The 16,063-nt window shown below is 44.0% G+C and overlaps 1 protein-coding gene across 3 annotated transcripts; it reads left to right on the top strand.

Annotated features, from left to right (window-relative positions):
* The first annotated feature begins 7,301 nt into the window (after nt 1-7,301).
* Trim40 (tripartite motif containing 40) lies at nt 7,302-14,039 on the top strand. Of its 3 annotated transcripts, none has more exons than XM_021149189.2 (5): nt 7,302-7,640; nt 12,380-12,475; nt 13,105-13,320; nt 13,771-13,793; nt 13,973-14,039. In XM_021149189.2, the coding sequence occupies exons 1-5, from the start codon at nt 7,302-7,304 to the stop codon at nt 14,037-14,039; spliced, it is 741 nt and encodes a 246-aa protein (XP_021004848.1). The 3 variants fall into 3 exon arrangements, with proteins under 3 accessions (XP_021004848.1, XP_021004850.1, XP_085689310.1); XM_021149191.2 differs by having other exon boundaries at nt 13,105-13,218; XM_085833184.1 differs by lacking the exon at nt 13,973-14,039 and having other exon boundaries at nt 13,771-13,869.
* The last annotated feature ends 2,024 nt before the right edge of the window (nt 14,040-16,063 follow it).

The following is a 16,063-nucleotide window of genomic DNA, read 5'->3' on the forward strand; positions in this document are numbered from 1 at the left end:
AAAGCAAATATTTTTTGTAAGGTTTTATAACTTGCATTCATACTCAGCTGTCAGATCTAGAGGTAAAATTTAATTTATTTTAAATTAAATCATTTCTTTGATTTAAAAAAATTATCTTTAGTATTGCTATTAGTAATTTTTTTATGTGTATAGGTATTTTGCCTGGATGTTGTCTGTGAACCACATGCAATACTCATGGAAGCCAGAAGAGGGCATCTGGATCTCCTGGAGTTGGAGTTACAGAGGGTTGTGAGCTGCCCCTTGGTTACTGGGATTATAACCTGGTTCCTCAAGGGTCTAATGCCCTGTTTTGGTGTGTCTGAAGACAGCAACTCAGTCATACATTTTTAAAAAATCTAGAATGTGTTTTTTTTTCATTTGAATTCAAACTTTAATTCAGTGTTTCTCAACCTGTGGGTCTTGCCCATCAGAAAACACACATTCCCGATGGCCTTGGGAAGTGAGACACTGCTCCTCCATAAAATTACAATTATCGCAACAAAATAATTTTGTGGCTGGAGGGTCACCATACTATGAAGAACTGTATTAAAGTAAACTGTATGAAGAACTGTATAGGAAAGTTGAGAACCACTGCTTTAGTTCAATAGGTTACTATTTTGTTAGGAACTGAAAAACTTTATTTTCTTTAAAAAAAAAACACGTTTATTTGTGTGTGTGTCTTGTGTCTGTGCATGTATGTGAATGAGTGCATATGTGTGTGCGTCTGTGTATGTATGTCACATGTGTTAGTGCCTGTGGAGCTCAGAAAGATGAGTCTGATGCCTTCAACTGGCCTAATCTGCGGTTGTGAGCCAGCTGGTAAGGGTACTGGGAACTGAACTTTAGTTCTCTGGAAGACCAGCAAGTGTTCTGAACTGGTGAGCCATGTCTCCAGTTCAAGACATTTTGTTATAATATAATAATCTATCAATTTCCTTATAATGTTTGATGTCATAACAATCTCCACTGAATTTATTGAGGAATGTAAGAAGTAGTTGTATCTCATGATTTATACATTGCACTCCTGAGAAAGAACCTTTTTGACTAGACACAGATGAGACTGGTTTATCCACAGATTTATGGTGTTTCATATCACAGGTCTTCTGACTTTACCCTGTAGTCACTGGTGTCAGGTGAGTTTTCAGCAGACATTCTGGAAAAGCCATTTCTCCATGGAGCCACAGTTGGCACTAACTCAATACACACTCACCAGATACCTCAGTAAATGCAAACCACACAGGCCCTCTTTAATCGTTCGTACTCGGAACCCCAGACGCCAATCATTACAAGGAAAAGCGTTGGAATGAACCAGCAAAGGTAACTATGAATACATTTCACAGGACTGGAGATGGTTTAACGATCAAGAGCACTAGCTGAGCTGGGCAGTGCTGGCACACGCCTTTAATCCCAGCACTTGGGAGGCAGAGGCAGGCAGATTTCTGAGTTCAAGGCCCTCCTGGTCTACAAAGTGAGTTCCAGGACAGCCAGGGCTACACAGAGAAACCTTGTCTCGAAAACAAACAAACAAAAAGAGCACTGGCTGTCTTCTGGTGTGTCTGAAGTGAACTCACATACATAAAATAAATGTCACATACATACGTGTGTGTGTGTGTGTGTGTGTATAACAAATTTTACAAAAATCAGATAACTGTGTGAACACACAGTGAAGGCCCATCTAGGGCCTTGGAAAACACAGTGCAAAAGTGAGCACCTTGGCTGTGGATGCCACACACAGCCACGACATACCTCAGCTCTTGCCGAGCTCCTGCTTCTCTCTAACTCCTCCCCTAACTTACTCTCTGCACTTGCCAACTCCTTTCACTTCTTCTCTGGACCCAGTGAGTTTGAAAGCTCATATATTGCTCTATTTCAAGGAAGTGTATAATAGCATAGCCTTATGCTTTTGTTGACACAGGTGTGTCTAACAAGTCAGATGATCCTACCCATTCCACTCAAGAGGTGGCGACATACCTCTTTACAGCTATAGGCCCAGATGTCCACACTGCTCCATCTGCTGTGTTTTCTGGATGTCTCCTAAGACTGTAAATAAGGATTATTTATCTAGTGAATGACTAATTACCTCAATATACTTTGGGCTAATTAGATTTTTGTTTGTTTTTGTTATAGTGATAACACTTATAATCTATTCTCATGCACTTTTAAAAAGACTGGCTACCACAGCTTTGTACCACAGCTTCCTGACTGTCTCCCAGATGATGAGATCACAGGCATGTTCTACTATCCACTGATTCATTTGGGTTTAATATTATTGTTGTTGGTAGTTTTGGAGATCAACCTGTGTAGCTCAGGCTGGCTGGCTTCCAACTCACGGTACAACTTAGAATGATCTTGAACCCCGATCACCGGCACGAGCCACCTCAGCCTGAGTTCAGTTTCTCATGCTTTGCCCTACTTGAGACCTCTATTGAATGTTTGAAGTTGTCCCTCCAGACCATCAGGTAGAATTCAGGGGCTCCTGCCAAGAGCACTCCATGTCTCCTGAGTCCCAAGAGCTACCTCCTTTTTCGGAGATCTGTATGCTCAAATTTAGAGCCTCATATCTTTCTGTGGTTTTCCTAAGTGCTCTCTGGATTGTGTAGCTCTGTATTCAACATGGTGGCTGGCAGTCCCCTGGAGCTGGTGTTTACATTTTGGACAGAGGATGGGGCTTATCAAAGGACACAATTGCAGAGCACATAGGTTTTCTCACAGATACACTCTCCTCTTTGGTACAGCCTCAGGTTGGCCTCCAGCTCAATATATAGTTGAGGATGACCTTGAACTTTTGATTCTCTGACATCCACCTCCTAAGTGGTGGGATTAAAAGTATTCATCCATCATGCTCAGCTTTATGTTCTGCTGGAGATCAAACCTCATGTCTTCCAGGCAGATACTCTACCAACTGAATACAGCACAGACCTCACAGCCAGATTTGTTCTGCTCTGCTGTGTGTACGTGCATGTGGGTGTGCATGTGTGTGTGTGTGTGTGTGTATAATGACCTTGTCATATCCTGTATGGGACAGGGACATGTAGAAAACAGAGGACAAACTTCAAGAGTCTGTTTTCACTTTCCATCTGGTTGAGCCAGGGCCTGTCTTGTCTTTCTTTGCTGTGCAGAGTGCTCCAGGCTAGCTCCTGAAAGTTTCTGTCTCCCATCTTGCCTTGGGAGTTCTGGAATTGCATGTATGCACCACACCACCACAACCAGCTTTTTAAATGTGTTCTAGGGATGGAAACATATCCATCTAGGTCATCAAACTTGTGTGACAAGCATTTTTGTTTATTGAGCCATCTCTCCAGTCTCAGCCATAATTTCTAAAAGAAATAGCTTGGGAACCTGGTGAATAGCTCAACCTAGAAGCACTCGTTGCTCTTGCAGAGGAATCAGGTTTGGTTCCCAGCACCAACATGACTCACAATTGCCTATAACTCCAGTTACATAGGATCTGAGACTTTTCTGATATCCATGGACATTATGCACAAAGTACATATACAGAAAAAGAGAGAGAGGGAGAGAGAGAGAGAGAGAGACAGAGACAGAGACAGAGACAGAGACAGAGACAGAGACAGAGACAGAGAGAGAGAACAGGGCAGTGGCCCCAGCTTCCATTCCCTTAAAGGAGAGATTCTGAAACCAAGTCCTAACTTGGGAGGCAGCACCACCTACTGTCTGTGAAGACACAATGCTAAAACATTTGACTGAAGGAGCCATGGCTCTATTTTGGGCACAGTTTAGAGTAATTCTGACTAGAACAATTTAGAAGGAACACTGAACTTGAGCTCATGAGATGACATATAAGGACGCTCATATAAAAAGTTGATAAGGAGATTAAAACAGGAATCAAGTGGGGCTAGGGCTGGGGTGGTGGTGGATTCAAGGCTCCATTAACTAGTAGTTAATTAATGGGTGTTAACTACAAGAAGGAGAGTGAATTCTGAGCCTGGCTTTATTGTGTTCACCTCACTGTACGAGGAAAGAATGTGATTAAGTCCCGAGGTTAATTAAATCCTCTAGCCACATAGTTTCCCTGTATCAGAAAAGGAACCAGGAAACAAAAATTCTTAAAGAAGAGTGGCTTTGTTTAGTTTGGCCAAAAGAGAAAGAAATACTCTTACTCCCTCCTCTTCTGGAGCACTCTTATAATTCTATAGCTGAAAGAAGCAAGGTCAGGGAATACGCATATGTTACTTTAATAGGAAGTGAGTCTAGCTGTGGGGACCTCCTTTTCCGACTGGCACGAGGTTTCTCCTTTCCCTCCTCCCATGGGAGGCTCCTAGAAATTCTTTAGGGACTGTCTCAGTCAGGGTTGCTATTCCTGCATAAAACATCATGACCAAGAAGCAAGTTGGGGAGGAAAGGGTTTATTCAGTTTATATTTCCACATTGCTGTTCATCACCAAAGGACTGGAACTCAAGTAGGCCAGGAAGCAGGAACTGATGCAGAGGCTATGGAGGGATGTCACTTACTAGCTTGCTTCCCCTTCTTGCTTTCTTATAGATCCCAAGACTATCAGCCTAGGGGTGGCACCACCTACAATGGGCCCTCCCACCCTTGAACACAAACTGAGAAAATGCCTTACGGCTGGATCTCATGGAGGCATTTTCTCAAGGGAGGCTCCTTTCTCTGTGATAACTCCAGTTTGTGTCAGGTTGACACACAAAACCAGCCAGTACAGTGTCCGTTAGTCTGGTAGCCAAAGGGAGGGATACCCTGACTCTCCTTAGAGCATCTGGTCTCCCACCAGAATGAAAATTCCAACATAATCAGAGATGAGGAAGGACCAACAGCCATCAGAGAGAATCCAAGGTGGGCCAGTAATGACCCCAAGTGTCAATCATCACTGCACATGAAAACTGATAAAATATCACGAGGATTAGTTTAGAATTGTCAATACAAATTCAAAAAAATCTGAGTGATAAGGCTGAGGATGTTGCTCAGAAGTGGGGTACTTGTCTGGCATACATGAAACCCTGGGTTCAACCCCCAGCACTAGTGGCTCACGCCTGTAATTACGAAACTTGAGAGGCGGAGGCAGGAGGATCAGAAATCAAAAGTCATCCTCAGTTACATAGAGAGCTCAAGGCTATCCTGGGCTACATGAGACCCTGTCTCAACTGTGACCACATACCATACCCGCCCCCCAAAAGAGAAAGAAATGCTTCTTGTTGTAGTCATAGTTAGGTTAACATAGATCTATTTTGTTTGTATTTGTGGGAAGCGGTTTCCGCTGTGCCTGCATGGCCTAATTGGTAGACAAGCAGTGTGCGCATGTGCAAGAGTGTGTTCCGCGCCAAGTCACTGCCCATCCCGGGGTGTGCTGAGAGAGCAGCCAATCAGGTGTGGACACGCTGCACTGAGGTGTATATAAGCAGCGCCTTTTGGGGGCTCAAGAACTGTATCTTCCTCTTCATGCTGAAGCTAGCGTAATAAAGAATTGCTGCTGAAGGATCCGGTTGTTTGCGTGTGTGTTCTTGCTGGCAAGACAATAGCGCGCGAGATGTATTCAGACAACTTAGACATTTCTCACACAGGACTGCAGATTCTGAAAGAAAGGCTTGAAGTACCCAAACTAGACTAAGTTTACAGGGCATAAAATGATGGGAAGATATAACTCTGCCTCCCCCAATGCAGCATGGGCAGCAGTCTTTATAAGAGGAGCAGTAAAACTACCTAGGGCATCAGGGAAGAACACCTTTGGGTATGTCAATAAGGGTATTTCCAGACAGACTTAAGTGAGGAGGGAAGGCCTGCCTTCAAATGGGTGGTATTGTTCCATGAGCTGGGATCTAAAGGGGGAAGTGGGAGAAAGCCAGCTGAGCACCAGCAGGTATCTCTTTTAGATTCATGATCCACTCAGATGTGGACAACCACCCTTATGGTCTTTCAGTCACTCCTATCTCCACACTTTCTCTACCATGATGAACAGTAGCCTCAAACATAAGCCCAGATAAACCCTTCCTCCCTTGGTTTACTTCTTGACAGGTATTTCGTCACAACCACCAAAAGAGTAACATATACCTTGTGGTATCCTCCAGGTACTGCCACTGTTGAAGCTGGGACTATTAAGGACAATTATGTGGACCGTCCTCCGCATCACCCAGGTGTCACAGTCATGTGACACATCTAGAATTTGTGGTTCCACATGTGTGAAGTTCTTGGGGCTCATTCTCAGTTGGTGATATTTGCATTCAAGTTCTGTGAGATTTGCATTAAAGGCCCTGAGACTTTCCTCTTCCCCGTAAGAAAATATGCCACACCCTGCCACAAAGTTTATCTCACTGTTCAGTGAGTGCAGCTCATGAGTATTTTCATTTCCCTGATAATTCACTGCTGAAGCAGGAAGAATCTCTTCACCTTCTCCCTAGTTTCACAGGCATGTGAGTGCATATAACTGGCATAATTCAAGAAGAACCGGCTCACCTGCTGGTCTTCTCCCTAGGTCTGGAGACCAAGAAAATGAAATTGAAAAGGAGAGATTTGAGGTAGGGTAGTAAGAGAGTTATTTTGGGGAGGGTGCTCAAACAAGAAGTGGGGTAAGGAAGAGGAGGAGGAGGAAGAGGAAGAGGAAGAGGGGGAGGAGGAGGAACTTCCTTCTTTAGGTCATCCTTGGAAGTTGTTTGAAAGGAAAGGACAAAGTAGTCATTCTCTCTCTCTTTCTCTCTCTCTCTCTCTCTCTTTCTCCCTCCCTCTCTCTTTCTCCCTCCCTCCCCCCTCTCTCCTGTTCTCTTTCTCTTTCAACATGACATCATTGCACTCTTGGATAACTTGATGGTTAATAAAGGGTCACTGACAAGGTTCCACCTTAAGAGGTTGGTGGTATCAAACAGTAGCAGTGAGCCCTGTAGGGAACCAGCCCCAGAGGGGACACATAAAGTTCTGGCTGAATTCTCCCTGCCAGCCACACAGTAGAGACTGTCAGCTTGTCGTTGATAGTTTACTTCTGGCCATGACCATAACAAGGTGGCCTAAAATTTAGCTTTAAACTGTAAAACGATTGCACAGAAAACTCTCAAAACAGAATTGGGGTTTGGAACTCCTGCTTCCTCCAGGTGTGTGGAAGAATTGTATAAGAAATAGTTTCAAGTTTAGCAAATACTGAGTTTTTTTTTTTTTTTTTAATCCCTGCAGGATTGTGTCTCTTATAGTCCAGACTCTGGACTCTCTGATAGTGGACAGTGGCCTTAAGTCCAGGCCCCAGTCCACTTTATCTTGCTTCAGATCAACTTCTACCGAGCCCTTTCACATGGGACTCTCTGGCCTTCAAAAGACCCAGTGGGGATACTAGTGAGGTGGGACCATGGGCTCTCTTAACAAGGACAACCAGGACATTTGTCCTATCTGCCTGGATCCCCTGAAGGAGGCTGTGAGCACCGACTGCAGACATCTCTTCTGCCGCATGTGCCTGACCCAGCACATGGATAAGGCTTCAGTCTCTGGGATTCTCAGCTGCCCAGTCTGCAGGAAGCCATGTTCCGAGGGGGTCCTTGGAGACAATTACATCTGCCACACCCACCAGAAGAGGGTGTGCAGGTTCTGTGAGGCTAGCGGACATCTCTTGTGTGAGGAATGCCTCCAATCCCCTGAACACCAGTCCCATACTGAACTCTCCATTGAAAATGCCATCAGCCACTACAAGGTAAGGTTGTGTCACCCCATTGGACTCTTCCTAAGTTCAGATCCTCACAGAGGCTTGGTAACTGACACTCTCCTTTGACTTTTCTGGTCATCCAACTTGGGGCCTTGGTCTTTGCTTTTCTGTGTGCCTCTCTGCTACTATCAGGGTTTCCAGGTCTCCATGTATCCATGTAGGTGATCCTGCTACTATGACGGTGAAGACCCAGGAAGTATGGGCCACTGTGTTTACTCTTGCTGTACTAGATAATGTATTAGTTCATGAGGTGCTGTGCTGGATATGTACTAGCTAATGAGATGCTGTGCATTACATAATGTACTAGTTAATGAGATGTTGTACTAGAAATGAGAACCACTTCTTGACTAAGATTATATGGGTTCCCTGGTGGATGGTCCTAGAAGCTAGTCTAGACATGTCATCAAGTTTTATCTGTGCTGTTATCTTGTAAAGATTTGAAATCTGAAAACTTGTACACGATGCCCTATTCCCCCCCCTTTCCTTCCTTTCCTGAACACTACTGTTGTTTCTTGTTTTATTTATTTATTTTTTCTAAAAAAAACGATTCACGCTTTTGGTAGTAAATCCAGTTGATACCAAATGATAAACTATCAAAACTAAAACTCTTACCTGTGAGATATGAGAGCACTGAGGGTAAAGGAGTGTGTCACCAAGCTTTCTTCCCTGAGTTTGATCTCTGGGACTCATATGGTAGAAGGATAGAAATGGTTCGTATTAACTGCCACTAACTTCCACATAAGTTCCACCATGTGTGCCCACTTCCAAGTAAATAAATGTAAGAAAATAATAATGAATCTTTTCCCTTGTCTTTACCCATTCACAGTCTTCAGAGATAATCAGCATTAGATTTCTTTTGATCTGTTCTTCTAAAATATATCAGTGTGTTTGAATAGTCTTTTTAAAAATACACTCGCGCGCGCGTACACACACACATACACACACTCACACTCACGCACTCATTCACAAGAGAGAGGGACAGAATCAGAAAGACATACACTAGGGATGTAGCTCAGAGGTAGAGCGCCTGCTTGACATAGATGAAGCTGTGGGTTCAATCCTCGGTACTTCAAAAGATAAAACAACAATGAATTATTGTGTGTCTACATGCTGTGTTGGTAAGGATGTGCTGTGGCTTGCATGTGGAGGCCAGAGGATAACTTTGTGAAGTCAGTTCTCTCCTTTTACTATGTGGGTTGTGAAGACTGGGCTCAGATTATGAGACTTGGTGGCAAGTGCCCTTACCCACTGAGCCATCTTTCCAGCGCCCTCTGTCTTTTCCTCTATCTTTTTGATGTTTTGGACATTTCCCCATTTTTCCCATTAATGCATCCAGAGCTCCTGAATGTCTCTGTCCAACCCTATGAATAGATCAAAAGTTAGAAAACTAGTTATTCACAGTCTATGGTTTTTAGGTTACACAGGATGACATGATGAATACATTTTAGCGTGTTTTTTGGAGACGTTAAAATAGCTATGATATTTTGGTGGAAGTATAAGCTAGAAATCTAACTTTACCTTTTCCAAATTATAGCAAACTGTCCCACCACCATTTATTGAATGTCCCATGTAGCTCTTGCCCTGTCCCATTGTTCTTTGTATCCTGCCTGTATGCCAACCCCCTTCCTCTTCCTCCTTTTCATCTTCCTCCTCCTTCCTTTCTTCATTCCCTTCCCCCTTCCTCCTCCTCCTCCTGTTCCTCTCACAGTACTAAGGGTAAAGATTGAACCTAGGGCCTTGTACATACATGCAAGGTAAGCTAAATATACAGTCTTCTTTTTTAATTTTTATTTTGAGACAGAATCTTACTTTGTATCTCTGTGCTATAGCCTCCAGAGTAGCTAGATTACAGGCATATGTCAGCAGATTCACCATGTCAAACAGTTCGAAGAACTGCGCATTTGTAATATAGACAGGTTTTTTTTCACTTTGTACAATTTAATTTATTTTTATTATATGTACACATGTGTTTTGCCTGCATGTGCACCACATGCATACCTGGTATATGAGGAAGCCAGAAAAGATCATCAGATCCCTTGGAACTAGAGTTACAGGAAGTTATAGGCTGCTATCTGGGTTCCAGGTTCTCTCCAGGAGCAGTCAGTGCTCTTAACTACTGAGTCATCTCTCCAGACCCATTGTTTGTTTGCATTCCTCAGGACAGAACCTTAATCTGTAGTCCCAGTTCATCTATAACTGATGGCAATCCTCCTGCGTTAGTCTGCTGGGTTTGGAATTACAGATGTTACCACAGCTTTTCTTTTTCTACCATTTGGCTCTGCCCAGAGCTTCTTGCTAGACTTCGTCTTTTTCTTTCCAAACCTTAGTTCTCTCTTTTTGCTTCTACTCTTTTCAAAACTAATTGTAAAAAAAAACAAAAATAGTTCTAGGGTTTGAACACAAGGCCTCCTCACACATGCTATACCTCTTCCTCAGCACTGGTATTTCTCTTGACTCAGAAGATCAATGAGTCAAAGGTATACGTTGTACACCTGCTAATCTGCTAGAGAAACCTGCGTCATCTGGGGATGTTAAAGGTGAATGGTTCTGACATTTCCTTATGATGTCATATCCTTAAAATGGGTTCTAGTCATTCAGCGTCTCCCGTGGAGTGGCCTCACCCATCCCATCATCCTGCTGTCTACACATTGTGGTTGCATCCTCACCTCTAGGGCCCACTCTCTAACTCCCTCTGCTTCAGAAGTTCTGAGCAAGCGGCTATCAATATTTGGCTTCCATTTAACTTCTGTTCTCACCTGATCGGCATATCAATTCCTGAGAATAAGAAGGGCTGTTGTCAAGCAGATACCCAACCTGAAGCTTCAGGGGCGTCATGGTGGAAGCCAAAGCTGACCCTTCCTTGTCTGCCCTGTGCATACTTCCCTGTCAGGTCTTTCTACCCAATAGTGAAGGCTAGATATTCTTTTATCTTTTTTGCCCTTTTTCTTTGTGGAGTTGTGGTTTGAACCCAGGGCCCCACACATGCCAGATAAATGTTCTATCACTGAACTTCTTCCTCAGCCCTGAAGGGTAAATTTCCAAAATCTCTCAGATAGTTGGCTTTTAAAGAAAGTCGTCACCATGTGGAACAACAGACGGGGCAGTCTAAATCGAAACCGAATGTACAGGATGATTCAGAAAGCTGAAAGAACCATGTTCTACTGTGTCTACTAAGTCTACAGTAGAGGGGTAGGGCTACCCATGAGTCAGGTGTGCAAAGACAGGGCTCTTCCATCCTTGAATGATTAACTCGGGTCTGTGCTGTCTGTAAGATGTCACGCCAGGCATTGGGAGGAAATGCAAAGGTGATTCAGGACTTCAAGTCCGTACTTAAGTAGTAACAGGAAGTGTAGAAAAATAAATATGAACATTTGTTCTTATAAGGAAGACAGTGAGTGTCTGCTGCACGTACGTAAACAAGGCCAACTGCACTTATCAGAAAGGCAGGCAAGAAACAGAACTACAAGTGTTTGCGATCTAAGAAGGAGAATAATGGGTGGCCCTTCCTAGAGTGATCAACCAAGGCCTGTCCGGAAGTGACATTACAGCTGAGACATGCACCAGGACAAAGATGGGGTGTGGGGGAGCAGATGCAGAATCCAAGTCCAGAGAAATCCTGTTTCACTTGGAGAATTTATTAATCAGGGTTTGTTTAAAATTTCTTTAATTACTTTTTTTCCACATTAGCATACAAAGTCATGGTCTGGAGCCAGGTGTGGTGGTGCAAACCTTTAAGCCCCAGCACTTGGAGGCAGAGGCAGGCTGATATCCGAATCCCAAACCAAATTGAGCTACACAGTGAAACCCTGTCTCTACAACAACAACATACACACACACACACACACAGAGACACAGAGAGAGACACAGAGACACAGAGACAGACAGAACAGAGAGACAGAGACAGAGACAGAGAGACACAGAGACAGACAGAACAGAGAGAGAGACAGAGACACACAGAGAGGGTGCATTTGCAGGAGTTAGAGGCTAAGTAGTTAAGAGGGAGTGTTGCTCTCTCAGAAGACCTAAGTTTGGTTCCCAGCACCCACACCAGGTGGCTCAGAACCACCTGTATGTAATTCTATCTTCATGAGATCTTGTGCTAGTGCTTTTCTAGGCTCCTTGGGTACCCATACACATGCACATATTCACATACAGACACATACTCATACACATAATTAAAAATTAAAACATCTTTAAATATGTTTATAAAACTGGAACTCTCTTACTTATTTTAAACATGGTAAATGATGCCCCCATCTTGTTTCATGCATTTAGAGTTATTGACATTATTTATATTTGCTTTCTCTAAAAAAAATATTGTTTGTGTGTACATGTGTATGATGTGTATGTGTCCTTGGAAGTTCCCTAAAACTGAAGTTACAGGCAGTTGTGAGCTGTCCAGTGTGGGTATTGGGAACTGAACTCAGGTCTCCTGAAGACCAGTAAGCGCTCTTAAGTGCTGAGCCAATCCCCAGAAATGGCTTGGTTTTGTTTTTTTGAAACAGGGTCTCTCTACATAAACCTGGCTGACCTGGAACTGGCTGTGAAAGCCAGGCTGGTCTCAAACTCAGTATAGCTGCCTCTGCTTCCCAAGTGCTGGAATTAAAGGTGAATAGCACCAGACCTGGTTTTGGTATTAATTCACACTTTCACCCAAGGGCCCATTGTGCTCTGTGGAGGATTCCCCTGTGGATACTGCCTCATCCTCCACCTGTGTCTGTCTCTAGGAAAGACTCAATCGGAGAAGCAGGAAGCTCAGGAAGGACCTTGGGGACCTTCAACAGCTTAAGGCTCAGGAAAAGAAGATGCTGCAGGCTCTGCAGGTGGGTGTCTGAGTTCTGAAGGGCCTCTCCCTTGTTGTGGACAACTGTCTTCAGAGCAGCCACAGTTGTGGAATTGTGATCATGCAGGCTGAAAACCTTGGTTTGGGGCTTGGTTTTGAGATTGATTAGTGAACAGAATGCGAAGCCTTCTGACCTCCATGCATTAATTTTTTTCTTAAAGAAAAACACCTATTCTCCCTGGTACTCAGTGAGAATCAAAATAGATAGTTCAAAATTTTACAAAAGTCACGAAACTCCAATCTGTCTTTGGCAATCACTCTTCTATCCCCCTCGCTCACTTGGGTGAGCTCTTTCCTTACTTACAGGGCTGAAGGCAGACATCAAAAGAGCATAGCTGAGTGGTGTGTGTGTGTGTGTGTGTGTGTGTGTGTGTGTGTGTGTGTGTTCCACTGTGGCAGGACCCAATATCTGCAGATGTGCTCAGAACTGTGAGTGGGAAGTGGGAGGAGCTTTATGAAGAGCTCCTGAAATACAATGGCTGGTGAGGCAAGGCTGTGTAGGAAGAGGAGGGGAGAACAATATTCCCACCTAGCTATTCAGTGCTTAGAGAGACAGGAGAGAGCCCTCTATTATTGAATCTCAGGGTAGCTCCTCTTCTGTGCTTTCAGGTGGATTGTGAGTGTCACAGCCTAAGAACTGACCTGCAGAACCAAGACCAAAGCAAGGAACAACTGAAGGCTCTCCCTTGGCATTGGCTGGACCAAGAGGACTTACCAGAAGAGGTGGCCAAGATCTTTAGCTTCTCTGAGGCAGTAACACAGCTCAGCATCCTGGTTTCTGGCCTGGAAAGGATGGCCAAGGATCTGGATGCCAGCACCCTGAAGGTGTACTTCCTAAGACACCCCCAAATTCAGAGAGGGATTCTTTGAATAGTAAACAGGCTTCCTGCAGGTCCCTTCTGGGAGGTGTAAGGGGAGGTACTCCTGGTATGTGTGGTGGTTTCAGTGTGTGTGCATGCATGTGTATGTGGTGTGTGTGTGTGTGTACATGAGAGCACACGAGTGAGTGTGCAAAAATGTGTGTGTGCATGTAGTCTGTGTGTACATGCACATGCATGCTCTCTTGAGCACAAGTGTGTGTGCATGTGTGTGTGTGTTTGTGTGTTGAGTGTGGGGTGGGTATATTGTACAGGGCTACACCATGACACAACAGAGTGAGGTGGAGTGCTGTGCTTTGGCTCTCATGGCAGCATGCAAAGCGGCCCTCAAGCATGAACCAGGGAGGGTATTCAGTGGCAAGAACATAGAAACTGACTGTCACCTTTTCTTTCCCAGGATGCCAGTGACTTACTGGACAGGTATAAGCCCCTTCCCCTCTGTCCCACATATGAAGACACATGCAGACCACATAACATAGATATGTATATGGGCTAAATTTAAAAAGTCAAGGAGATATACTTGATACCATCATACTACATGGCCAGGGGAAGATTCAGTAGAATACGTATGAATTAATGAATGATTTCTTTGTCTTTAGGAGCGCACCACAGAAATTAGAAGGACTTCTCTCTCGTGTTACTCCAGCTGGTCCAAAGCTCAGTTAGTCCTCCTGGTATATTCTCATCCTCACAGCTCCCATCTGATGATCTAGCTTCTGATGCTGGGACATAGTCTCCTTCCTAAGCCAGACTTGAGCTTGTGGCTCCCACTGTTGTGGCCAGACATTTCAGATCTTCATATAACTGTGTGCTGATGATTGCACCTACTGCCCATGGTCTCGTGGGCATCAAAACATCTGGATGATACAGCAGAGTGAGCCCGCCTCAGCTTATGGAGCTTGGCAGGTTTATTGGGTAATAGGTTCTTCTGACTCTGATAGAACCTCCTGTTTGTACAGCCCACATTGTCCATTCATTATGACTGTGGCATGCAGACTTGAGGGTGATTTCCACAGTTCTCACTTTGTTCTCTGGAGAATGAGTGCCATCGGTGACTTGCTTGTCATCAAAGGAATATAGCAGAAGTGACGAAGGTCAACTGTAGTGGCCATAGACTCGTTCTTGCTAATAGACGCATTCAAGAGACTCTTTTTGCTAAAGTTGGGGACGCTGAGGGGAAAGATATGTGGGCAGCTCCTAGTTTCCTAGAGCAGCCTCCATCTTCTGAGTGACAAGAATCAGGGAACCTGGGCTTTACAGTTGCAGTAAACCCTTCCAACACCACAAAGTTGGAAACAGATACTTCTGGGAGCTGAAAATGCCCCCACTAACCACCCTGTCCCTGCCCATAGTTTCCATAAGGCCTGGAAAATTGTAAAAACTATTTTCTCTTACTTCTGCATCTGTTTTTATAATAAACTTCCCTATTATTTAAACCAACTGGGATGGGCCTCTTTTCTTTGTGGCAGAATTACCTTTTACAAGGTAAGTAGAGAAAAATCAGGAGTTAACCTGTGGATGTCAGGCAAAGTGTGTAACACTTCTCTGGGGTCTGGTAGAAAGCAATTGGGAGCCTAAGCCTGGAGCCTTTAGACAGACCGTAGCTCTTCCCGGGGAAGCAAATGGAGTCTGGAGGTGTATCAGTCACCTTACTGGGAAGTCATCAAATCTTTCAAAAGGGAGTAAGCTTCAGGCTATCTAGGGAGGAACATACACTGACAGATTGGAAGAGTATCTTCCCGCTCTGGCAGTTCTACTTCTCAATTTAAGAAATACAACTTAGGGAATAGAGAGACAGCTTGGCCGTTTCAGAGCACCGGTTGCCCTTCCAGAAGCCCAGGGTTCAATTGCCAGCACCCTCATAGTGGCTCACACTTGTCTGAAACTCCAATTCCAAGAGATAACACCTTCTTTGGGTCTCCACAGATAGATACCAGTAGGCATGCGCATCACATGCACATAAAATAAAAGTCAACAAATCTTTTAATTCGAGAGGTAGAGGCAAGCAGATCTCCATCTTCTAGGCCAGCCTGGTCTACATAGTGAGTTCCAGGGCTGTCAGGGTTACACAGAGAAACTCTTATCTTGAAAAACCAAAAGGAAAAAAAAAAGATGGAAAGAACAAAAGAAAGAAAGAAAGAAAGAAAGAAAGAAAGAAAGAAAGAAAGAAAGAAAGAAAGAAGGAAGGAAGGAAGGAAGGAAGGAAGGAAGGAAGGAAGGAAGGAAGGAAGGAAGGAAGGGAGAGAGAGAGAGAGAGAGAGAGAGAAAGAAAGAAAGAAAGAAAGAAAGAAAGAAAGAAAGAAAGAAAGAAAGAAAGAAAGGAAAGGAAAAAAATACAAATTGTCTTTCAAAATTGCTGTCACTTGTAGTGAGCATAGTCACCATGCTCACCAGGGTCACTCAACCACCAGGTTCCAAACAAGACAGTTTACAATAGTGTTTAAGAGCTCAGATGTCAGGCATGGATTATAAAGTCTGGCAGTATGATTTTGGACATGCAAATAACCTAATTTCACCAAGCCTCAGTTCTGTCCTCCTCTTCTTCCTCTTCCTCATTCATCCCACCATGTATGTGTGCATGACTGTGTGACACACACACACACACACTTTCTCTTTCCTCTCCTTTTCAACAGGGATTGATGTAGCTCAGACTAGCATCAAATTTGCTGTTTCACTGTGTAACAGAGGTT

Source organism: Mus caroli, unplaced genomic scaffold (assembly GCF_978045245.1).
Source record: "Mus caroli unplaced genomic scaffold, Mus_caroli_1 scaffold_18, whole genome shotgun sequence".
NCBI classification, from domain to species: Eukaryota; Metazoa; Chordata; class Mammalia; order Rodentia; family Muridae; genus Mus; species Mus caroli.